The sequence below is a fragment of the Grampus griseus genome (assembly GCF_964374135.1).
Source record: "Grampus griseus genome assembly, chromosome: 2".
In the NCBI taxonomy this organism is placed as follows: domain Eukaryota; kingdom Metazoa; phylum Chordata; class Mammalia; order Artiodactyla; family Delphinidae; genus Grampus; species Grampus griseus.
In genome coordinates this window covers 39,650,847-39,677,353 of record NC_139018.1, presented here as the reverse complement: position 1 = coordinate 39,677,353, position 26,507 = coordinate 39,650,847, and the positions used below count along the sequence as shown (strand labels likewise).

The 26,507-nt window shown below is 37.3% G+C and overlaps 1 protein-coding gene across 1 annotated transcript; it reads left to right on the top strand.

Moving 5' to 3' along the window:
• Positions 1 to 1,888: 1,888 nt before the first annotated feature.
• Positions 1,889 to 26,403, top strand: SNAPC1 (small nuclear RNA activating complex polypeptide 1). The gene is made up of 10 exons (XM_082649060.1): positions 1,889 to 2,062; positions 4,453 to 4,612; positions 4,770 to 4,910; positions 5,333 to 5,437; positions 10,296 to 10,454; positions 11,979 to 12,047; positions 12,760 to 12,822; positions 15,366 to 15,516; positions 23,531 to 23,629; positions 26,208 to 26,403. Exons 1-10 carry the CDS (start codon positions 1,935 to 1,937, stop codon positions 26,258 to 26,260), a joined length of 1,128 nt encoding a protein of 375 aa, XP_082505186.1. The 5' UTR covers positions 1,889 to 1,934; the 3' UTR covers positions 26,261 to 26,403.
• The last annotated feature ends 104 nt before the right edge of the window (positions 26,404 to 26,507 follow it).

Below are 26,507 nucleotides of genomic sequence, written 5' to 3'. Positions count from 1 at the left end.
CTCTTGAATAAGTGGTGCTGGGAAAACTGGACAGCTACATGTAAAAGAATGAAATTAGAACACTCCCTAACACCATACACAAAAATAAACTCAAAATGGATTAAAGACCTAAATGTAAGGCCAGACACAATAAAACTCTTAGACGAAAACATAGGCAGAACACTCTAGGACATAGATCACAGCAAGATCCTTTTTGACCCACCTCCTGGAGAAATGGAAATAAAAATAAACAAATGGGACCTAATGAAACTTCAAAGCTTTTGCACAGCAAAGGAAACCATAAACAAGACGAAAAGACAACCCTCAGAATGGGAGAAAATATTTGCAAATGAAGCAACGGACAAAGGATTAATCTCCAAAATTTACAAGCAGTTCATGCAGCTCAATATCAAAAAAACAAACAACCCAATCCAAAAATGGGCCGGAGACCTAAACAGGCATTTCTCCAAAGAAGATATACAGATTGCCAACAAACACATGAAAGGATGCTCGACATCACTAATCATTAGAGAAATGCAAATCAAAACTACAATGAGGGGGCTTCCCTGGTGGCGCAGTGGTTGGGAGTCCGCCTGCCAATGCAGGGGACACGGGTTTGTGCCCCAGTCCAGGAAGATCCCACATGCCGCGGAGCGGCTAGGCCCGTGAGCCATGGGCGTTCGGAGCCTGTGCTCCGCAACGGGAGAGGCCACAACAGTGAGAGGCCCTCGTACTGCAAAAAAAAAAAAAAAAAAAAAAAAGAGGAAAAGAAATTTCAATACCATTTTAATAAAGTTCAAAATCAACCACAACTAAACAATATATTGTTTAGAGATCCGTACACGTGTGATAAAATACTTACAAGAGAATGAGAAACAAAATAAGGTGGTCATTACCAAACTAATGGCAGAGGCAGGAGAATAGGTTAGAGGAGGAATTTAGAGATTGATGTGATCGGTGTTGGTCATGTTCTGGTTCCTATACAGGTAGAAGGTACATTCGTGTTTGTATTCCTGCTATGCTTTTTACTCAGACATGTTACGTAAGTTTTCCTGTAATGCATATTACATAAAATTTTTTTTTTACAAAAGATCAATATCAGGAAAGTTGAGTGAGTTGAACCGCATCTACAGACAGAAAGCCCTTGTGTTTTTTGGATATCTCTCCTTAAAGAATAAGAATAGCATGACATGCAATCAGAGAAATAGTGAAAGGTACAAAATACTACTTGATAGCTAGCTCCTGAGAGAAGCTAGGAGATGGTGTGTACACACAAGACCAATTCAACCAAATAATCAAGTATATATAAAGCCGATACAGTACTTTCTGCTAAGTACTGTGCTAGATTGTGGTGGTGCTGGGGAGATGTTTAGAAGAGCTTCTCAAGAGTGGCTGCAGAAGACTGTCAGCGATACAACGAGAGCCACACATTAAGCACCGTATTATGTGGGTACAGACTGTAAGAGAATTAGTCCAGTCTGCTTCTCAGTAAACCCTCTTTAGATCCTCTTTCCCCGTGAGGGTGGTTTGAGGTTAGGAATTTTTCCTCCTTAGCTGTAAAACTTGACTTCTGTCACTCTAGGATTTCTTTAAAGGAGAGGGACAGTAAGGGTAATATCGATTTGTATAAGCTAGCCTCACGTTGACCTAAAATCCTTCTTGGGCTCACAGGCCACTTGAGATGTAAACTTCTCTACTGAAATTAAACACGTCCACCTTACTCCTCTAAGACAGCTGAGCTGCTAAAAGCAAATGCGGCAACGCAGGGGCAGTTAACATCGCGCGGTATTGGGCGGACCCGGCTGGAGGTGGAGCTGCCGGGGCCGGATATAACGTCACGGGGCCGGATATCACGGAGGGTGTGTGCGTCCTGTCGTAGGGGGCGGGGCTCAGAGCCAGGTTTCCTCGGCTACCATCGGCTGGTGGACCGCGCGTGGCGTCCTAGCTTTGCAGCTATGGGGGCTACTGCAGGTTTGAAGGCAGACTGCGAGGCGCTGCTCAGCCGCTTTCAGCAGATGGACAGCGTGCGCTTCGAGGACTTCACAGACCTCTGGAGGAGTATGAAGTTCGGGACCATCTTCTGGTGGGTGTTTCTTGTCCACTACCCGCCTGCCTCCCCGCTCAGAGGCGGCGTGACAGGTTTCTTCCTTCCCCTTCGCTTCGCCGCACCTGGGAAGGGCTGAGAAAAGCGGCAGTCTCTGAACACTGCCTCCATCTCCCCTGAGCTCTCACTTGTACTTGGCCGCGCGCTTCCCCTGGGCGATTTCGTTGGCTTCGGTTCCTTCCATTTGCGGCCTCCTCCCGAATACGTATACCTCTACTTGGCCGCCCTTCTAAACTCTTCCACTGCTTCTAAGCACCTCCACTGCTTCACCCGGACCTAGGTCACCATCTTTTGCCCTCCTCTAGTCTCGTTTTCTTAGAACTCCATGTTTAAAAACAAAAACAAACACACAAGCAAAGACAAAACCCTGCATGATAGATTTCATTTTTCACACAACCGCCGAAGTTCTAAAGTGCAAATTTGCTCACGTCACATCCTTGCTTTCCACTCTTCAGTGGTTTCCATTGCCCTTGGGGTGCAGCTCAAATTCCCTAACATGGCTGGCAAGACCTTTCGTGACTGGCCTCTGCCCATCGCTGCAGCTTCATCTACAGTCCACTCCATGCACTCGCTTTCTTGCTGCAGCGTCTGCACGCGGCCCTCTACAGGCGTTTCCTCAGCCTAGAGCTTTACCTCCAGCTCCCTTTGCCTGGGTACCTTATTCTTCACTCAGGTTTAAGCCCACATGACAGTTCCTCAGGGAAGGCTTCCTTTGCCCTTCTAGACTAAATAAGATGTTCATGCTCTCTTTCTCTTTTAGCACTTTGTGCTTATTTTATCGCTTGACATTTTTTTTTTTTTTTGCGGTACGCGGGCCTCTTACTGTTGTGGCCTCTCCCGTTGTGGAGCACAGGCTCCGGACGCGCCGGCTCAGCGGCCATGGCTCACGGGCCTAGCTGCTCCGCGGCATGTGGGATCTTTCCAGACCGGGGCATGAACCCGTGTCCCCTGCATCGGCAAGCGGACTCTCAACCCCTGCGCCACCAGGGAAGACCTGTCTCTTGACTTAACCACATTTTATTATAAGTGTGTAGTTCAGAAGGCAGTATAGTGTAGTGGTTAAGGGCATAGATAATGGAGTCCAACTGCCTGAATTTGATCAGAGTCCACTAACTGTGATTATATGGTAAGTGCACTCTAAGTGCTCAATAAATATTCACTGTTATTATTATTTTTAAATTTACTTTCCACTAGATTGAGCTCTGTGAGGACAGTGACTGGATGAATCTGGTATTTCATTAGCATAATACTTACAATATTGAAAAGACTAAATAATTGACTGAATGAATGAGTCCTTGTGATTAAAACTCTGTGTTTTGCTGAATAAAATGTAAACGTTCTCTCTTTTCTCTTAGTTGATGTAAAATAACTACCTGTGTAGTTTGTACATTGTAGGGGATGGAGAATGGAGAACTGTTTGTTGTACAGTTAATGAAAGGGGAGGAACTAATTTTTTTTAATGGTAGTAAATGTAATGCATTTATAGCTGTATTTAATCCATAGAACAACTCTGAGATCAGTAATTATCCTTGTTTTATAGATGAGGAAATTGAGGTTTAAGAAGGTTAAGTAATTTCTCCATGATCACGCAACTAGGTGGTAGAGTAGATATTGAAACCAGTGTGTCTTACTGTTTCTGAAACCCATGATCTTTCACTGTATCCCTCTTGGGAAAAGTGGTAGTTTAGAATCAATTTTCAGGGGTTACCCCAATTCTTTCTTCTTTTTAAAAAATGTATTTATTTATTTATTTTTGGCTGCTTTGGGTCTTCATTACTATGTGCAGGCTTTAGTTGCGGTGAGCGGGGGCTAATCTTCATTGCGGTGCGCGGGCTTCTCATTGTGTTGGCATCTCTTGTTGTGGAGCATGGGCTCTAGGCACGCGGGCTTCAGTAGTTGTGGCACGTGGGCTCAGTAGTTGTGGCACGTGGGCTCTAGAGCGCAGGCTCAGTAGTTGTGGTGCATGGGCTTAGTTGCTCCACGGCATGTGGGATCTTCCCGGACCAGGGATCGAACCCGTGTCCCCTGCATTGGCAGACGCATTCTTAACCAGTACGCCACCAGAGAAGCCCCCTACCATGGTTATTTTATATATTAAATATTTTAAATTATTAACCAGTGATAATTTATAACCCCACTCCTTTTGCTCCCAGTTCAGCAATAAATTTGATGCTTTAGGAAGATGCATCATGTTTACCTAGTGTCTCAGTGTAAGAAGCACAGCAGAAAATTAGGTCTTCGTGCTTAAATCATGAAAGGATCAGCTGTGGAATGCCCATCCACTTTCTAGCAGCTGCTATTTAAACAAGTATATACCTCTTCTGTTATTTTTTTTCACAGCCATAATATATTTTCTCTTTGTTTTCTAGTGGTAGAATGAGAAATTTAGAAAAGAACGCGTTTACAAAGGAAGCTTTGGCTTTGGCTTGGAGATATTTTTTACCTCCATACACCTTCCAAATCAGAGTTTGTGCTTTGTATCTGCTGTATGGATTATATAACACCCAACTGTGTCAACCAAAACAAAAGGTAATATTCGGTGAGTTGTTTTCTTCCAGCAGAAATATGAAACAGGTACAATATTTTCACAACCAACTGATTTAAATAGAAATGCCAGTGCTTCAAAATTATAATACATTTGTGAAAAAAGATTTACTAACAACTTTTTTATTCCTCTTGTTTGCAGATTAGAGTTGCCGTGAAGGATTGGGATGAAATTTTAAAATTTCAGCAAGATTTGATAAATGCACAACATTTTGATGCAGCTTATATTTTTAGGAAGCTACGACTAGACAGAGCATTTCACTTTACAGCAATGCCTACATTGGTATGTTATCTAAAATAGATTGTTTCTCAAAATGAGAAATTATGCTTTATTGTCCATAAAGTACCTAAGTCTCCAGAAAGTGGAAAGACTATTATATAGTTTCCAATACTCGAAGAAAGCCTTCTTAAAATAGGAAACAGTGTTGGGGATTCCTGGCAGTCCATTGGTTAGGACCCCGCACTCTCACTGCCGAGGGCTTGGGTTCAATCCCTGGTCGGTGAACTAAAATCCCACAAGTTGCGTTATTTCAAAAGTCTAACAGTCTTTGAAACATGGATTATTTAATAAATATATACTTAGAGCTGCTTTTTTTTCCATCCATGTTTACTGATAGACAGTTTTTGCTGCTGGCTTACTTATTTCAGTACTTAAAATATATCTTATAAAAGACATCTATTTTAAAGACATTCATTATTATTTAGCTGTCATACAGAATGAAGAAAAAAATTCAACGACCTGAAGTTACTGAAGACTTTAAGGACCCAAGTGATCATGTAATGAAACTTATCACTTCAGATGTACTAGAGGTAAATTTGTTCTTATGTTCCTGAATTTTTTTAAAAAATTGTTTTATTAACTACATATTGAGGTTATACCTTCATCTACTGGATACTGAAAACTTTTCTAATGCTTTTAACCAATCATAGAATGCTATTACTTTCTCTAAAGTGTCAGGAATGTTACATCCTAAATATATCAAAATTTCTGGAATAAATCTTGAAACAGTGAGAAACAGAAAGATGTAGACTTGTCTTGGACTAAGGATATTTAGATTCAAATACTGAAACCACCATTTGTATTTGACTTTAGATAGGTCATAAAACAAGAATTTAGTGACATTATTTTTTTTAATAATATGTGTTCATTTCCTAAGTTCCTTTTTACAATGCTTGTGTAAAAACCCACCACTGAAAACAGTGAAGCTATTTTGGTGAAACGAAAATTTGAAGTCAAGAATAATGGATAACATGCCGCGGAGCAACTAAGCCTGTGTGCCACAACTAGTGAGCCTGCGCTCTAGAGCCCACAAGCCACAACTACGGAGCCCAAATGCCACAAATACTGAAGCCTGCGCGCCTATAGCCTGTGCTCCGCAACAAGAGAAGCAACGACAATGAGAAGCTTGCGCACAGCGATGAAAAGTAGCCCCCGCTCATCACAACTAGAGAAAGCCTGCACACAGCAACGAAGACCTAACAGAGCCATAAATAAATAAATACATTTAAAAAAAAAAAGAATAATGGATAAGGGGTACGGTCTTAAAACAGCTTTTCCATCTAATATATTTTGGTATTTTATTTGAGTTGTGCGGTGTTGAGAAAAATCTTCTTTTGCATTGATAAGTAGTGATACAGAGTTTTACCTGAGAGGGAATGTTGCCCTGAGGTTAAAACAAAACCTCACTAAAGGGCTGCAGCCTTCTGATCAGTGATCCATTCTCTTTTCAAAAGAATGGATTCATACGTACACAGAGAGTGCGCAGAGCGAGCACGAGCAGGTGGGGGCCTTAGTCATGTGTTTTTCATTTCTTTGAGCTTTAGTTTCCCCCTCTTTAATATTAGGATTGCAACCCTTATTTCATCCAGTTGTAAGAATCGAGACCAACTTGTACCTGAAGAGTGCTGAGTGTGGCCTATAGCACATAGTAGATTCTTCTTAGTAAATGTTACTGCTTTTCCCCTGAGCCCTGTTCAGTCTTTTCCTATATCAGGAATGAAAGAGGGATCAGATCTTTGATTTGCTCAAATGTTTCTCTGTGTTCTGGGTGCTGCCGTGTTTTAATAACTTCAGCCGTTAGGTTGCATCTATGATTTTCTAATTCAGATAGCAAATTGATTTTTGAAAGTGCTCTGGGTCTGCTCTGTATACTGACTTTATTTTTGAGCAAGAATTGCTAATCTGGGGTCCATGGATGGCCTTGAAAGGTTCATGGATCCCTTTCCCCCCTAAATTGTATTGAAAATTATTATACGTATGGACGCTTGGTTAGGGTGAGGTACTCTATCCTCAGATTCACAAAGGTATTCATGTCCCCCAAAATGGTAAGAATTACTCAGTTAGAGGGAAATTGTTTGCTAAATATCTAAAGACATGGTATAGTGCAGGAGCTCTACAAGATGTTTTGTGTATATTATTTTACTCCTTAACATCTCTGCAAATTAGGTGTTTTAAACAATTTAAAATTTTTTGTTAATTTTTTTTTAAAGTAGGTGTTTTTATCCCTGATTTAAAGTTGAGGAAACTGAGGCACAGAGACATTAAGTTAGGAAGTGATGGAGCTAAGGTTCTGTATGGCTGCAGTGCCTATTTGTTGGATAGCAAAGGCCTTGTCTGAGCTGGGACTGGGGTTGGAAATATATCATTTGCAGACATCTCGTGAAGTATAACAAGAATTAGGATCTTTGCCCTCTAGCAGCTGAGCAAGAAAGAGGTGGGAGAAGATTATGTAGAAAAATAAATGTGAGAAAAGAACTTTGTGTAATAGAGGGAATTTGTATTTTGTCTTTTTGGCAGAGGGGAATCATTTAGAAGTTTTAGAGATTGGAGAGACTTAGAGTGTATATTTAGGTTTGGGGTAAGGAGCCAGTTAGAAGGAGGGTTTGTGTAGAAGAGAAGCAGCACAGTCCCTGCTGTGAGGTGGTGGGTCTGTGACCAAGAGCCTAGTGGAGAGATTAGCCTTGAGCAGGAGAAGGCACTTCTTCCTTTGAAACCTTAGGGAAGGAGGTGAAAATGGATTCCTATAATTGGTTGTGAAGAAGAGAAGTAGAAGGCAAACAGACCCGATAGCCTGAACTTTAAGAGGCCTCCTGCCAGAACCAAGAACTGAGAAAGTTTGGAATAGCCGTCGTGGAGAGTGAAAGATGCTGGGATACCAGAAAGGATTTGCCAAGAAGTACTGATATAAATTATAAAGAGAGAGGCAGAGAGTGTTCTATAACAGTAAGATGTTGTTCTTATCAGTATTCTTCCAATGAAAAGAAGATGATTTGAACCCAGTTGGTTGTAATTTTTGATTGTTGACTAATTTAGTGGTAGAATGTTAATTTTTTTCAACATACATTGCTAAACTTTTTTTTTTCTTCATTTTAAGCTCTTTTACTACAATGTGTTGAGGTAAAGATTTCTCTGTTAAATAAATTGTATATGTCGGCAAGCAGGTATGGGAGATTTTAGAGAACAGAGCTGGGGTGATGTGCAAAGCCATATCTTTTAGGGTGATTTGAGAGGAGAGTCAGAAGGGCAAGGCTATGAAATGCCTATTCCTAGAAGCTTCTGAGAATGGAGTAGTCTGTGTGAAGTCATCCTGACTTTATCTGGCATCTTTATCTTTGGTAGCCTTTTCCTTCAATACCTGTGTTGGCTTTATTTGTCCTGTCCTAGCATAGCCCATGACCCATTTTCACTGATAATCCCTAAATTTAATACTTTTCTATTTTCCTTCTACTGCCTACAAATGCTATTAAGTCTTCATGTCAGCATACTTGAATTCTGGTCATGATTCTGCCGCTCATTAGTTCTCTTTTGTGGTTAAGGAGGTATAATAAAACAAGAGAATAGGATATTGAATCAAATTATCTGATTTTTTAAAAAATTGAGGTATAATAGATATAACATTATATTAGTTTCAGGTGTATAACATAAGGATTTGATATTTGTATATATTGCCAAATGATGACCACAGTAAATCTAGTCAACATCCATCACCATACATAATTACAATTTTTTTAAGGCATCTGCCTTCTAATTCCAACTCTGCTACTTAAATATGACGTTTAGCAAATCATTTCACTTTTGAATCTGTTTCTTCATTTATATTTACAATTATATTAATGGCATTACATGTTCAGTATTCACCATGTGCCAGGAACTATGCTGAATGTTTTTTGTATGTTATCTCACCAATCATCATAATAACCCTGCAGAAGAGATAGTATTTTCCCAGTTTTAAAAACAAGGAAACTGAGGGACTTCGTTGTCAGTCCAGTGGTTAAGACTCCGCACTTCCACTGCAGGGGGCGCGAGTTCGATCCCTGGTCGGGGAACTAGGATCCCACATGCTGTGTGGCATGGCCATAAGAATAAATAAATAAATAAAAATTAAAACAAGGAAACTGAGTATCAAGAAGTTGAGTAATTTGCATAAAGTAAGACACAGACACTGGATTTGAATGTCCAGGTGTGTAAAGCTCCAAAGCCCATACACTGTCTTTTATTTCTTAATCCTTTGATTTTGTATAGTGGTTTACATCATACAGAATACTTCCACTTGTATAAGCTCACTTAATACTTCTATAGTGCATTAGGCGTCGTTACTTCATTTTGTACAAATGTGGAACGTGATTCTTAGACTGAGGGATTTGCTCAAGGCCACAATCTAGCAGGTGCCGGAATTCAGGCTCAAAACCAGGTCCAGCTAGTGGTCTTTGCCCTGTATTGTAGTGCATGTAAAATAATGGGAATATAGCACATTGTACTGTGTAAAAAGTTAGGGGCTTCCCATGTCTGGACACTCTTCCCCCTTGAAGATCTTGCATATGTGAGCACTCGCCACTCCTGAACAGTTTTGAATTGCTTGAACAGATATCGATGGAGTCCGTCAAAATCTCCTAGAAAGGCATTGAGTAGCCTATCTTGGGGATGACTCAGAGGTTGTTGACCATCTGTGATGGATAGTTCTCTGCTGGTCTGTGAGCCAAGTCCCAGTGTTGGTTTTATGTGATTCTTAAGTCCGCCTGCCGTATTTATGCTACCTTTCTCTTTACCCTGTATACCTGCCCATTTGTCTGGAGTTTCCTGGGGGAGGAAGGTCTAATAAATGATGCCTCAAATGGTGTCATAAATCACTATTTCATTTAATCTTGAATCTTATCACTGAGGTAATGAGGAAGCTTATGGGGACAGGCACAGAGCTTTGAGATTCGTGAACATCAGCCCATCTCTGTGGAGGATTGGGAGAGAGTCATTAGGTAGGAATTTCCAGCTGAGCATAAAGAACTGTGTAAATGTCCTTCATGTGACAATATGAAATAAAAATGTGATCTTAGTTATCAGGAGTAATACTTGAAGGTATGCTATACTATAAATCATTTTTGTTACATCTAGGAATGCAATCTTATATTTACTAGTCTCTCCCCATCGTTTCTGCATACAGTGTGTATTGCCTAATGTTTGTTGAGTTGAACTCAATGATTCCATACTTCTGGAAAGCAGACTCTTCATTAATAATGTTGTACTAGTTTGCATAATTATATCATTTTCAATATACTGTAGTATGTTATTCCTTCTCAACTCTGTCACTTTGGAAGGTGATTTTATTTTGTTATGGTTTTGCCTTTAAGATTCTCCTTGAAAATTGAATTAAAGGACTCATCGTTTCACTTTTAGGAAATGCTGAATGTTCATGACCATTATCAGAGAATGAAACATATAATTTCAGCTGATAGATCCAATCCAGACAAAGCCCTCAGCTTGATAAAGGATGATTTTTTTGACAATATCAAGAACATAGTTTTGGAGCATCAGCAATGGCACAAAGACAGAAAGGTTTGTAACTGTTTGATATGTCACCTTTGCATTTGCATCATACGTGACTGGCTATACGTGACTGAGAGGCAGCCTTGCTTAGTGGCTACCTCCTGTGAAGCTAAGATCTCGAGTGCTTTACTTTTTTAGTATCAGCTTTGCCAGTTATTAGCCATGTGATCTTATTTAATCTTACAAATGGATTTTATATGTAATTATGTAGCATATTATTAAATAATTATAATTAATAATTGTAATTATATAATATATAGCTAAATAATATCCATTATACACTCACACGTACACTATGTAGTATACATAATTATAGAGGAATAAATAGTCTTGGTGTACCATGGATTTATTACAGTCTTTATAATTTAGCATTCTCCAGAGGTTACACATTGGCAGTCTTTGGGCCAAAGCCTGCACATACTTTTTTTTTTCTTTGCATAACATTGTTCCTAATATTTAAAAAATTTGAATTAATTACCAACATTTAAATATTTGTGGACTTAACGTAAAATTCCAGACATCCAACTTCTGTTAAAAGTGAGAGGTTTGGTAACACTGGTCCTACTTTGCTGCATGGCAGTGGACAGCTAGACTTGAGTGATGGCTTCTCCCATTGTGACAGAGCATGTGCTTTCTGTTTCTCACGTGCTCTACCTGCCTTCCTTTATCCATTTACAAATCGCATCAACACAAGTCTTCCATTTAGTTTTCTGATCCAAATACTCATGCTAGAACTGCCCATATTCCATATTAGCCTTTTCAGCTAGAGAAACTTTTTTACTCCAGAAACCTGAAGACCGGCCTTGCTAAATTTACTTTTGAAACCACTACTCCATCTAATTTTACTAAATACTTCTAGGAAAAAATAAGTAATTTCTGATTACTTACTATGTGTTTGATAATGTGTTAGTGTTTTCACAAATGCTAGATAGGCATTATTATCTTATATAGCATTATTGAGAGAGATTCGTTGCTACTTTTTGGATTATATAAAGGGAGATGGCTCAAAACTCAATTTTAGAAAAGATAAATAAGGAAAGTGGTGAGATAACGGCCTTGGGAAGAAGGAAATAATTTGCTTCCTCTCCGGACATTTATTTTAATGAGAGCACATTTTAGGATGTTTGAATATTTTAAGTGCTACAAATGGGTTGCACAAATGACCTAGGCACTTAACGTAAACATCTATTGTAGTGCTGTCTTTTAACAACTCTCTTTAATGAGCATTACTAAGACCTTTGAAAACCTGAAGGAAAGGAGAATAAACCAGCTTTCTCACTACCAAATAAAGTGCATGTCATCTTTCATTAGTTAGGAGGATTTAGGTATTTTCTTGATGAATTTTGTAACTCTTCTTTAACCTAACCACGATCTTAATGTCAGGTGGTGAACCATGTTTTGATACTGTGAAATATTCTTTTAGTTTTTTAGTAATTAAAGTAAATGATTTTCATTGGTCTGAAATTGATTTTCAGTTAATTTTTAGCTGGTTTGAATTGTAAATGTGTAAATATAACTTTTTTGATCTTTCAGAATCTATCCTCAAAATTGAAAGCTAAAGATGGAGAAGAAAAGAGTGAAGGAAATTCACAACAGTCAGAGGTCAGAAAAATTCACTATATGATTGCTTATGGGGCAATAGTTTGGTTAGCTTCTTTTCATTTTATGTGTGGCTGTGATTCTGTATATTAACCATAATGTCCCATGGTCAGTATTCTAATACATATCTCAGAAAATTCTGTAACATGGGTTCTATGAAGGGCTAGCCTGTTCTCTGCTGGAAACCTTGTGAAAGACCACATCAGTTATAGATTGGGAGTGGGATGTTCACAGTTTTCAGCAGGGAGAGGGAAGGATGGTGGTGGAAGGTGTCCTCAGTCCTGACAGGGGCAGAGTAAGGCTTTTGTAATACTATGTCTTTTCGGCCTTTCAGCCAGTGTGGAGCACAAGCTACTATTTACTGCCTTCTGTCTCCAGAGTTTTCATCCATCTTAGTGCATGAGGCAGGGAGCCATCTTTGGGCATAGGAAGATGAGGAGGGAATGGCCTGGTCACCAGGAATTTCATTCATATCCTCCTTAAATCCTGAATGAAAGCAATCCACAGCCATGGGGATGTTATCATGGCACCTGTTAGAAAGTAGTGCATGTTTATATGCCTTTACTTAATATATGTCCAATAAATGTTAGTTCCTTTTACCCTACCTTCTGTCTCAAATCTTATTTCTGATAAAAAAAATACTTGGGAATTCATAATTTCACTCAGTGTTTGTGTGTTTTAACTTTTTCCCTTTCCTGTTTATTTTTACTTCCAGAGAAGTGAAAGGGCAGAATCATTAGCGAAAATAAAATCAAGGGCCTTTTCAGTTTTTGTTGAGGTAAGTTATTTCTTTAATAAGGTAATTTAGAAATTTATGTGATGCTTTTTTAGTCACGTTTTAATTTTTTCATCAAAGTAACACTTGTGCATAGTTTTAACTAATAATACTGTAAAGTTTATATAATCCAGCAGTCTCCTGCTCTACCACTTCCTGCCCCTGTACTTCTGATCTCAAGAGGCAACCATCTTCACCTTTTTCTCTTTTTTTTTTTTTTTTTTTTTGGTGGTACGCGGGCCTCTCACTGTTGTGGCCTCTCCCGTTGCGGAGCACAGGCTCCGGACACACGGGCTCAGCGGCCATGGCTCACGGGCCCAGCCGCTCCACGGCATGTGGGATCTTCCCGGGCCGGGGCACGAACCCGTGTCCCCTGCATCGGCAGGCGGACTCTCAACCACTGCGCCACCAGGGAAGCCTCAGAGAGATTTCTTAAACTTTATCTTCTGAGTCATTATATTGAATTTTTATTATTTCTGCTGATATTTTTTGATTACTAAGATTTTTTTTCTTGTTCTCTGAATCTTTTCTTACTTAAAAAATGTGTTCTTTATCTTTTTGTTTTTCTGGATTAAATATGCTTATCTGCTTGAGGATGTTATTTAGTTTTTTGAAGTTTGCTCCCTAGAGTTTTTATTTTTGTTTATTCCATTCTCTGTCATTCATTTTGTTGGCTTTTTTCAAACGTTTGAAGATCCTCAGATCATTAAGAGTGGTCATGTGGAGATATAGCTTTTTAGCCTCCATGCTTTTCTTGGATCTAGTCATTTTTACCAGAGAGCAGGCTTCCATTCCCTTGCCTGGGGGAGGAAAGTGGTAAATAAGCCCAGCTGCCAATGTTTTGGGTGCCTACAGCGAATCTGCCAGCAGGCTCACAGTTCCTTCTGGAGGCTTCACTCAACCCACCTATTTCTAGTAAGAGGCTTTACCCCCTTCTTAGCTATACTGGTCTCCTCGAGCCTCAGCTTCTCTGGTTTAGCCTCTCCAGAGAGCAAGCCTCCTGTTTTCTACAGGAAGAGGTCAGTTGTTCAGCTTTGAGGCTGCTAAATGGGCTACTATTCCCTATGTAGATTTTTCATATATCTACCCATTTTTTTAGTCCCACTTCTGATGACCCCAATTCCTGATCCACTTGGACCAGCTTTCCTTGTAGACTTCCTCAATACAGGCAATTAGATTTCAGCTTTCTGCATTCTAAGTCAGCCATCACTTTTACACTTCCAAAATTTTGTTGATTTGTTTACAGCTGCATTGTTTCCTATTATCTCCGTTTTGTGAGTTTATTCATTTTTATTCCTTTCCTCTCATTTTAGTGGGGTTTCAGGAAGGAGCACCAATAAGCTCGTATTTTTTTCTGTTTTTTTTTTTATGAATCTAAAAATGACTTTATTCTGTGGGAAACTACTATCATTCTCTGGTTGTAGAAATAAAAAGGAATAAATGAAAAAATTAAAAGTGACTATAGATTAGTTAAGTGTTACATATTTGCTGTACTACAGTAAATTGAGTACAAAATATTGTTGAATGAAAGCATCAAGGACAATAAATTAATTATTCCAAATTCATTTAAACCAGAACTATTTCCATATTATATAAGCTAATTGTTGTTTAATGTATTTCTTAAGACATTATGAAATACTTTAAAAAATTATTAAACAATTAAATTATAATCCCCATAAATTGTTATGAGTGTGTTATTGCATAGTTGTAGTTTTTTAAATTATTGAGGTATAATTAACATACAGTGCATGGTAGCTTTTAAACTGTTGTTAATACCTGCACCACATATATGACATTCATTGAAAACTCCTGTAGTCAGGGCTCTGCTTAAGCAAATAAGGGAATTTATTGACTGATGTAACTAAAAAGTCCTTGTTGGACTGTCCCTCCGTTTCTCACCTCTTATGTTGCTTTCATTGCCTTCAAGTGTGATTCGTGACAACTCCAGCCTTGCATGTTCCCAGCTTTCGGTTCAGTGGAAAGGGAGAATTTTCCTTTCTAATAGTTAAACAAAATTCTAAAATTGAGTTATATCAGCTATGACACACATCACACACCCCCCCCTGAACAAATTATGGTGGCCCTGGGAATGTGAAACTCATTTTGGCTAGATCGGGGCCACATGGCCATACGTAGAGCCAGGCATAAAGTAGTTCCATTTGAAGTACATGGTGCTAAGTAAGGAAAATAAAATGTTGTTAGAAGAAAAGAATAGGTTATCAGGTGGTAAAAATGGCGGTACTTGTCCTTTACACCTCCATTTCCCAGCCATGCAACTGCAGCAGTTTAACCCAGCAAGGATATTTTAACTCCGTTTGGGCAGATGAGGATGACAGCTGCAGGGAACTCTTCCTGTTGTAAAGCTAAAAGAGTATATACATGTAACAGGTATTAACCAAGCTAGTATCATGGTAAAGTACTTTATGACAAGTATTTCTGTGAATCTTTTGTCATCTTTGATTGTCTGTTTTGTTGTTCCCTAAATCACCTGTCAGTTGGGTTCATTTTGCGATTCATTGTAATTAATTGGATTTGCAACTATTTAGGCATCCAAGTCAAGAAGGCATCGTCAGGTCAAACTTGATTCTTCTGACTCTGATTCTGCATCTAGTCAAGGAAAAACCAAAGCAACTAGGAAAAGAATAAACAAAGAGACATTGAAACCAGCAGGAGGGAAGATGTCTTCCAGAAACAGAGGTAACTTTTTTGAGACTTAAAAAAGGGAAAACAGGTCTTATTTACAACCTCCTCTCACCATGTTTTCTTTATTAAAAAGGATTACTTGTTTAAAAACCTTGTGAGATTTAATATTAAAAATAAATTATCTTAGATTCTTGGAATCTTACTACTGAAAGTGACTCTAGGAGTCATCAAATTCATTTCATAGATGATGAAATTTAGGCCCATACAGGTTAAATAACTTGTCCAAAGTGATATAGTTAGATAGTTATAGAATCAATCCAGAATTATACGGAGCATACTTTATTAGTAATTTTTGTGTGTGAATCCAACTTATGTGTAGAATAAGGTATGATAAGTAATACATTCTATAAACTGTATTTTCCATTCGCTTCACTAGCTAAGCTGTACCTGCTTTTCTCTTGAAATAGTTTATCTATAAAATTACTTTTGGTATTTGGTTTTTTAAAAAAATGACTATATACTCAAAAAGTTTAATCTTTAAGCATTGCACAAATAGTATATGTTCACCATACATAAAGTTGGAATCTGATTAACAGGCTCAGGGGGAAAAAAAAGAGCATTAGAAACATAGTAAATATTTAGTGCCCAATATAAGAAACACAGAGCCACTGTAGCAGTATATGAAGATATGTTATAGCCTTGTAACATATTTTTTTCCTATATTGAGGCAGCGGAGGGAGAACTGAAGTTAAATACCTTTAATACAGTCCAGATATGATCAGTTCCGTAACTTAATGCTTGAAGTGCATTGAGAATTCAGAGGAGGAGATACCACATTTGTTAAGGATAATCAAGAAATACTTCAGAAGGAGAATGTTTTTAGTTTTCTTTACACAGCTAGCAGATATTGTGAAGAGAACTGTTAGACTAATCTCACTTATAAGTATTAGTGAAAAAATTCTAAGTTTTATGTATCAAAAGAATCTCAGATACAAAACAACTTGACTGTGTACATTCATTCTGAGATGCAGGGATGGTGCAGTTAGGAATCTATCAATATAATTTGCCATATAAATAGGTTAAAGGGGAAAATGTGAATTCATTTTAATAGTTACCCAAGAACACATTTGATAAAATCCAGCATCCATTCTTGATTTAAAAAAATATCCTCCAGATGTAGGGAATCAGCACACTTTCTGTAAAGGGCCAGATAGTAAATGTTTTAGGTCCAAGTGGAACCTTCATATATTTCTGGTGGGAATACAGAAAGGTATAGTCACTCTGGAAAACTGGCAGTTTCTAATAAAGTTAAACATATACTTACTAAATAACACAGCAGTCCTACTCCTTGGTATTTACCCAAGAGAGATGAAAACTTATATTCACACAAAAATTTCTATGCAAAAGTTTATAGCAGTTTTATTCATAATTGCGAAAAATTGCAGTCAGCCTAAATATCTTCAACTGGTCATTGTATAACCGTGGTATAACCATACAGTGCAGTACTACTTGGGAATAAAGGCACTACTGATACATGTAATAACATGGATGAATCTCAGTGCACTGTGCTAAGTGACAGAAATGAGACGGAAAAGGCTATATACGATATGATTCCATTTATAAGACATTCTGGAAAAGGTGAATCTACAGAGACATAAAAAAGATCATTGGTTGCTAGGAACTGGGGGTGGAGGGAGGTGTTGACTGCAAAAGGGCACAAGGGAAATTTTTGGTGTGATGGAATTGTTCTATATTCAATATTTTGCACAACTATGCATTTATCCAAACTCCTAGCTCTGTACCGCATTAAAAATGGTAGTTATATATTAATTCAACCAAAACCAAACCAAAACAGAGGACATGAGGAAAGTATTGATTAGTTTGATCATATTTAAAAAAGTAACTTCTGGTAGATTTTTTTCTAAGGTATCAAAGATACTTAGGTTTAGAAACCTGCACAAGCATTTTTTATTAATTATCCACCTTATTTCTTACAAGTGCAGCCGAGAGGTAAGTTGGTCAAGCTGCTTTCTTAAACGTCTGGAAAAGAGTTTTTTTATGCAGTTGAAACAGAGGAGCCGAGTGCAAGCTAGGAAAGAACTTAAATGAAAGTTCCTTTTCATCTGAAATGGTGGCCACACGTAACTTATGAAATATCACTTCTTTCACTAGCCATAATTTTTTACTTAATGTAGTTAGCGAAAACATTTTCATAAACTCTGAAATTAACTTTTAAGGATGGCTGAGGTTTGTTATTGAATTTACCTCAGGTGTATTAGGGAGGGTTTAACCCATGAGAAAGAAAGTACACTAAAATGTGATCTGAATTAGATCCTTAATTGTAACTCAACTATTCCAGGTAACCAGCTTTGTCGCTCCTCTGAAGCAGAGGTAATTTGTTATTCTGCATCTTAATAAAGATTCAAGTGCTGGGCTTCCCAGGTAGCGCAGTGGTTAAGAGTACGCCTGCCCCTGCCGATGCAGGGGACACGGGTTCATGCCCTGGTCTGGGAAGATCCCACATGCCGCGGAGCGGCTGAGCCCGTGAGCCATGGCCGCTGAGCCTGCGCGTCCGGAGCCTGTGCTCCACAACGGGAGAGGCCACAGCAGTGAGAGGCCCGCGTACCGCAAAAAAAAAAAAAAAAAAAAAAAAGATTCAAGTGCTTACTAAAAAGTTTCTCTTTAATTAAAAGTTCATTTCCTCAAAGTAGAAAAGTATTTTTGATTTCATAGTTTTTTCAAAAAGAGGTGTCTTATATTCCATAAAATGCAAAAGGTCTTGTAAAACCATTTGCAGCACATAAGACTAATGCTAAACTTTTTAATTTTAGGAGAGCTGTTATAAATTAGCAAGAAAAGGACCACCACCCTTTAGAAAAATGGGCTGAGGTCATGAACAGGCAATTCATGAACAAAATGTGGTTACCATGCATATGAAGAGATATTTAATTTCATTAATAATGAAAGAAATGTAATTTAAAACATGATTTTCATGTAATTTGTTATATTGGCAAAGATTAAAGGTAACTGAATACCCATTGATAGTGAAAGTGTGAGGAGGTGAAATCTGAATTTGAGTGGGAGAATGAATTAGCACATCCTTTTTAGAGAGCAATTGGAAATCATCTGTCAGCTGATTTTAATCAATTTTAAATGGACATGCCTTCTAACTTAGCAATTCAGTTTCTAGGAATTGATCCTTTACAAGTGACAAAAACACACAGGACATTCATTGCAGGATTATTGACAAAGACTGTTAACAACTCAAATGTTTAACATTGAAAAAATGTTTAACGTTGAAAAATCCATATAAAGGAATATTTTACAGTTATTAAAAAGCTGGAGAAAGTTCTATATATACTGACATGAAAATATGTCCAAAATATATTGATACATTGCTTAGTGAAAATGTTTTTTTAAAGAAGAGTATGATTCATTTGTTAATAAATATATATGTAGATGCAAAACTATAATATAAAATAGATAAACCACAAGGTCCTGCTGTATAGCACAGGGAACTATATTCAGTATATTGTAGTAAACTGTAACGGAAAAGAATCTGAAAAAGAACAATATGTGTGTATATATATGTATATGTACGTATGTGTGAGTGTGTGTTTGTGTGTATATATATATATATATAAATAAATTGAATCACTTTGCTGTACACCATAACATTGTAAATCAACTGTACTTCAATTAAAAAATGTAGACAGAAGTACAATATATATCATTGAAGAAATCTAGAAGCATATAACAATGATTAATTCTCAGGGATGGGAAATTTCTAAGTCCATAAATTTCTGTGTTTGACTTTTATGTGATAACCATATGTTTTGTAATCAGGAAAAATCCAAAGATTAAAAAACAAACAAATGTAACAATAATTCCTTAGATTAAGGCAAGTAGAGGGATTGGCATGAAAAGAGGCAAGGTAGTTGGAAGTATAGCGTGTGAAGGGCCTATTTTTTTGTTTTGTTTTGCGGTACGCGGGCCTCTCCCTGTTGTGGCCTCTCCCGTTGCGGAGCACAGGCTCCGGACGCGCAGGCTCAGCGGCCATGGCTCACGGGTTCAGCCGCTCCGCGGCATGTGGGATCTTCCCGGACCGGGGCACAAACCCGTGTCCCCTGCATCGGCAGGCGAACTCTCAACCACTGCGCCACCAGGGAAGCCCTGAGGGGCCCATTTTGCCTGGAGCATAAAGGATGTGTTGAAGAGTTACTGTTAACGTGGAAAGATATGTTGAGGATTATATTGTGACCAGGCCTTAAATGTGGAACCAAGAAGTTTGGACTTCATTCAGTAGGCAGAGGGGAGTCATGTGAGACTTCTGAGCAAGCAAGTGGTATGACCAGTTTTCTTTGAAGAAAATCAATCTGGGAGTAGTATGGAAGGTAGGTGGGAACAATCTGAGAATAGGAACACTAAATAAAAGGCTATTAAGGAGTAATGAGGATCTGGCCGGGTGGCTGTAGGAATTAGACAAGCAGATTAACAGGAAAGCCAATGGATATCTACAGGTAACCAAATATTTAGGCTGGTGGAGAGGGATGAGACAAAGATGCTTAATGCCTCAGCAACTGGGGGATGTTGTGACTTTAACAGAATAAGGATCACAGAATGAAGATTTCATTTGGGGGAAGAATTTGCCCCAATCTGCCTTTTTAGGCTCAATTTCTGTAACAGCTGTCTAGCTCGTAAATAGGTGCTCAAGTATATTGATAGGATTTACCCAAGTTTGTATTATTTAAGCTTCAGCTATACCTGTTCACCATTCCTAGAACATAACACGCGTGCTTCTGGAAGAACATCAGTAATAGTAATGGTGATACATGATGGTGAAGATGATAACAACTATTATTTATGTAACGCTTATTATCTGCCGAACTTTTTTCACACATCCAAGGTCACCTAACTAATAAATAGAGCTGAGACTTGAATGGCAGTCTGTTTGAATCCAAGTCTGAATCTTTAACTGCCATATTTGCTGTCTCTCAGGTAATTGGAAATGTGGATCTGGAGCTCCAGTTAGACACGCACTTAAGTAATTGTTGTATTCTAGCTGCATGTCCTATAGTTGTATGTATTGAGATTGAGCAATTGTCTGTTACTTATCATTGTATTCCACATGATTAGCTTCGAGCAGAGTAAAACTATCGACCTGACAGCCTCTGAGGAATTAGTTGTGTGGATAACTGAGGTTAATTATTTAAATGTCAAAATTTACTTTTTAAACGGTTAATTACTCTGGTTGATATCTTTCTAAAACATACTACATTCTTCTCTGTATGATTCTTGTTTTCTACAATGTGCATTTATTATGTTTTACATGTATTTTATGCTCTCCTATTTTCTAGAACAATGTATCCTGAACATAATTTAGTTTTCTCTTTATGATTCAAGGTTATCATCATTAGCATGTTATTTTACTGGGTTTTGTAATATAATGATCCTATCAAATAGCTTAAGTGTGTGGGGTAGTTGACCTTTATACTTACGGCTTTGTGCTGCAGGACTTCGTCAGTTCTTATGTTTTTCTGTCACATTTGTTGTGGTAGGTGTCTTCATTCTGTTCTCAGTGTGCAGGCTTGTAGCAATCTTTTTCCCTTTTTGCTGCTTCTTAACTGTACTGGTTTTAAGAAATGGGTTTGCCATTATTCATACCTAAATAAATGTAATTAGGTTCTGGATAAAGGCCTGAGGAACATATCTGTGACTGAAGTTCATGAGCTTTTATTTAATATGTGGACTTTGAGATAAACATCCTGAAGTTCTGTGTTCACTTCTTGGTTCCTGGCTATGTGATAAGTGGGTGAAGCATTGTATTTTGTTTTTCAGAGCTTTTAGAGAACAATTGATTTTCTTTTTCTTTTTTTTTAAAGAAGATGTTGGGGGTAGGAGTTTATTAATTCATTAATTTATTTTTACTGTGTTGGGTCTTCGTTTCTGTGCGAGGGCTTTCTCTAGTTGTGGCAAGCGGGGGCCACTCTTCATCATGGTGCGCGGGCCTCTCACTATCGCAGCCTCTCCTGTTGTGGAGCACAGGCTCCAGACGCGCAGGCTCAGTAGTTGTGGCTCGTGGGTCTAGTTGCTCTGCGGCATGTGGGATCCTCCCAGACCAGGGCTCGAACCCGTGTCCCCTGCATTGGCAGGCAGACTCTCAACCACTGTGCCACCAGGGAAGCCCTGATTTTCTTTTTTAAACTTACTCATTTAATGTAGAAATAGATCTCAAAATGTAGTTAATCATCATGTGACTAGATGAAGGTTTTTTTTTTCTCAGTGACAGTTTTTAACTCAGAAATCCTTCCCTTGACATTGTTGGATAGATTCTGTTAGGTTGTAAATGTGGATTTAAAAAAATCATTAATAGTTGATATGGATGCCCATGGTACAAGATTATAAAGAACAATATTAGTAATTTGAGGTAGATTGTACTGATTATAATCTTGTGAACAAGTGAAAAATTTTATAGGTTCAAAATCCACCCCCCTCCACTGCCAAAAATGTGATTAGATATGGAAATAGATTTCCTAAAATATTATCTGTCATCTTAAAAATCATGTAAAAAAATTATTGTATCTAATACTTAGGACTTCCAAGTAAAGGTAAAATTCTATTTTAATAACTTAATGGGAAATTGGTATTATTTTATTAAGTTTGAATTGCGTTTAAAATGGAAGTTTATTGCTACAGTTTACTCAACTGCATCTGGAGCAATCTATTCATTCCATAAAATCTGCATCCCATTAAGATCCCAGAATACATGTGTTCAGAGCAGAAAGCTTAAACTCATCTTCATTTAATTTCTTGTCTCCTGTGCTGGCAGGTACTTATTAACATATATACTCTGTGAAATACTGTGTTATAAGATAGTTGAATCCATATTTATAGTTTATTGAGGCTCTAGTATATGGCAGGCACTTTTCTAAGTACTGGGGATACATCAACCTAAACAAACCAGAGTCTATCCTTGTGAAGCTTACATTTACTATGTATTATATATTAAGATATGAGGTGGTGTAAGTGTTGTGGAGAAGCATAAGGATCGAAGAGTGACTGTGGGGGGCGGTTGCTACTGGGACAAGGAAGTTATGTGCTCAGTGAGACCTGATAGGACAACGGTGTTTGATAATTTGATTAGGATATTTCTTCAAGCAACAGAAAGTAGATGTAGAAAACCTCCAATGTTTTGGAAAATGGAAAGTTACTGGCAAATTTTGACTAAGAGAAATATATCTTGTAGAACATATGTGGTGATACAGGAAAGTGTGTCTGCATTCAAAAACAAGGCTATCACGTGGCCTCTTCAAGATCAGGAGGCTGTACGTATGTGAAAAAGTACAAATTAAGAACCTGTGTTCATAGACAATCTGAACTGTGTTTCTGAAGTTTGTGCACATTTTCCTTCACTGTAATGTGATTTCACAGCTGTTTGTTAAAATAGTGAATAATTTAATGATCCTAAAAGTAACAGGTTTTGTGTGTGTGTGTGTGTGTGTGTGTGTGTGTGTGCGCGCGCACGCGTACTTGTGTATGTGAGAATTGCCTTATTTTCAGGTTGTTTTATTTAATGATGGTTCCTTGGACAGCATTCTGGTGTTCAGCAACCAATACGGAATATTTGTCATTAAATCCACATCAGTCTTTAAAAAAAAAAAACAAGGCTATTAACTTTAGAATTACATTGGTGATTAATTAATAAAATTGAAGTAATACACATGATTATTCCCTGATGTCTGCAGATATAACCTATGCTGTGTGTGATAAAGATTGAATAATATATCTATGTTTGGCTAATTTTGTTTCTTCCCTTTTCCTCTATTTACTTTAATGGAAGGATTAGAGACTGTTTTCAAAACATAGGTATAAATATATTATAAATTTATTAACACTTTTAAAAAAGATAGGTAGTTTTATATGCATATTTCTGTTTACCATTACAATTTTAGCTTTTAGTTTAAATATCTAATTTTTGTTATAATAATGTCATTATTTATATAAAATTTTTTTTCAAAGATTAGCATTCTTTGTTTTCATATAAAATCAGTTTTTCAACTATTTCCAGGTGACATGCAAAATGTACATACGGAAGATAAATCTTTAAGTCTGAGTATGCCTGTAATTACAGAAGAGGAAGAGGAGAATGAAAGTTTTAGTGAAACAGGTACAGATGAAATTTTATCAAACTGCTTGCAGAGCATCGTTTAGAACCCTTGAAGAGCATGACAGTTGGCTGTGTGTTCCTGTGATGCTTTAACTTTGGTACATTGGAGAATTTTAGCATTAATCAGACTGTTAATCATGACACTTAAAAGTAAGTGATAATACAGTAAATGAATGGATATGGAGAGGCAGGGGTCAGTCCAGGTGAGAGGTGAAGGATAGGGAAAATATCATTATTAGTAAATGAATATCCATAATTGTGATGGTGTCTGAAGTGTATTTCTAACAAAGGGCAAAGGTCACAAAATGTGAATTACTGTATATAACTTTTTAAAAGATTTTATTGTTAAAAAATACTTAATTTCAAATTCTAGTAAATGTAAAATTTTCACCTATGAGATGATTGTAACTAAGTGGTAAATTGCACAACATGAATTAAAATAGCTACATCTTTTTGCATTGCTGTGATCTTAATTTGTTTGTAGTACTTGTTAAACAATAGGTTAAATAATTATTATCTCTAGTAATAATTACAGTAATGTACAGAATAAGTTATACATAGCAGGCTAGGCTTGATAATTGGTAATCCATCAATGATAATGAACATAATGTATATTAAGAATCTGCCTAATGACCTTTTTTCATTTTGGCGCTGTATTCATTCAGCAAGCATTTATTGAGTGCCTATTTTGTTTCAAGTGCTTAGGTAGGTATGGGAATATAAAGATATATAGTAGAAGAGTTTAAGAACCATTTTATTTTGATCACAGTGAGTGTAGATCTGAGCACAGGGAGTGGCTCATAGTGGACCTAAGTAACTACTGTTTAATGAATCAGATCAGTCTGTGCCCCAGAGGACCTTACAGTTTAGTGTGCAGAAAAACAACACAGTACCTTGTAGTAAAGAAACAGGGTGCTATGGAAACATATAGAAGACAAAGACAATTAAAAGAGAGTATTTGTTCCTTCAGAAATCTGAGTTGCTTCTGTGATTTGCTTATGTCAGCATAAAACGGTCCTGTAGGTGCTTTCTAGTTTTGTCTGGTAGCTTTTATTGTGAGTAAACAATCAAACAGATGTATACCTTTATGGCTGCCTGGCCAGTCCCATTCTAAAATCTATCAGCTGTGAGTTTTAAAAATTCGGTTTTTATTAAATCATAATTACATAAGCACAGAATTTAACAATGAACAGTTTTATAATACTCATTACCACAGACTTCTGACTCTGACTCCCATTTTTTATTCCCTAGAGACAACTCTTTTATAATTATTTTGGTGTTGATCTCCATGTTTCTAAATAACATGTTTATATTGTCACTTATTCATGTTTCAGTTCTATGAATTATCTATTGAGGGAGGCAAGGATTTAGTTCTCCTTAATATATTCTTTTTTTTCTTATTTGAAATATAGTTCACCTACATCACTATGTTAGTTCCAGGTGCACAACTTAGTGATATGATATTTCTATACATTACAAAAAGATCACCATGACAGGTCTAGTTGTATCTGTCACCATACAAAGATGTTACAATATAATAATTTTATGTATTCTTTACCTCCCAATCCAAACACATGATACTTCCTATCACCCACCCTCTCAATATGGTTATTATTTTAGTTATATCAGTATTCAGCATTTTACAAAACATTATTAGCAGCAGGGCCATGTGATATATACTATGATTCTCCCTTAATCGGAACACTTATTGTTTGCCTTAAAGAGTTAATAATTTTTTTGCCTTATTAATTTGTTTCTTTATGTATTTATCACTAATTTACCCCCCAAACTCTTCCTCAGTGTATAAATCTCCCCTTGAAACACTAGAGCACATTAGGCATTTTATCGGTGTCATCTTCTTAAAAGAAGTCTCCTCCAGGCCTCTGACTTGCTTTACTCTGGACATCATTCTCTTGGCCTGCTGCCGCTTCTTTCCAGGAATCTATTTTCTTTTTCTTCTTAATTTTTTCTTTGTCTTTTCTCATTCCTTTTCCTGTCACTCTCCTTTCAGTTTTCATTGGAGGGGAATATTCCTTTCTTTTACGTCTTCCATAATTTTCATGTTTTTGTGTCTTCTGTTATTTGCTTTGTTTTTAATGATCAGTAACTTCTAGGTTCACAGCTGTTTCTAGATGGACACTTACTTGAGTGTTGGTCATGGCATCTGCCATGGTAGCCAAAAAGATGTATGGTACTTCTGTTTTGGGTTACATTTTCAGGTTTAATCGGAAAGCAATTGAAATCTTAGTCACTTTCTTTTAGCACTGGCCCAGATACCTTTCAGCTCTGGCATACTGGGCCCATGCTAACTGTAGGGAGGGCATACCCCTATGAGACAACCTCAGAGTAGCTTATTATCAAGTAACATTTAGGGTGGTTAGGATTTCCAGTAGTAAGTTCACAACTGCAGTATCATTTTGAAGGATAAAAGTCATGTATATGTCAGGTTTAAGATTTCTCGTATCTTTGCTGTGAAGGTGTTCTTACTATTATGCCAACCTATATAGTTTAATTGTGTATTATCAATTAAGTATTATATTTTTTAGACCTGACAGGCTTCTTAATTTTTTGTCTTTAGAGTTCACTGCACCCAAGAGGAGAAGAAAACACAGAACAAAGAGCCTGGTGTAGAGTACTTAATTTTGAGCTTTCTGACAGAAGAAAAGATGTATGTTTTGTGTATTGAACAGGAAGACTGCGAGTATTAAAAATAGTTCTTCTGGGAAGCTGTAGGTATTTCTTTGAAATGTCAATACTTTAATATAGTTCTAGAATAAAAGTACAAAAAATTAGAGTATTACTCTAAAATTTAATTTTAACATCTTTTGTGAAATATGCATAAATGATAAAATTTGGATTTAGAATGTAATAGAAATAA

Excerpts from the sequence above, each read along its gene's own strand:
- SNAPC1 (XM_082649060.1), top strand. The coding sequence starts at position 1,935 with ATGGGGGCTACTGCAGGTTTGAAGGCAGACTGCGAGGCGCTGCTCAGC. Across the intron at positions 12,823-15,365 it reads CCTTTTCAGTTTTTGTTGAG|GCATCCAAGTCAAGAAGGCA; the intron begins GTAAGTTATTTC and ends GCAACTATTTAG. Across the intron at positions 23,630-26,207 it reads TGAAAGTTTTAGTGAAACAG|AGTTCACTGCACCCAAGAGG; the intron begins GTACAGATGAAA and ends TTTTGTCTTTAG.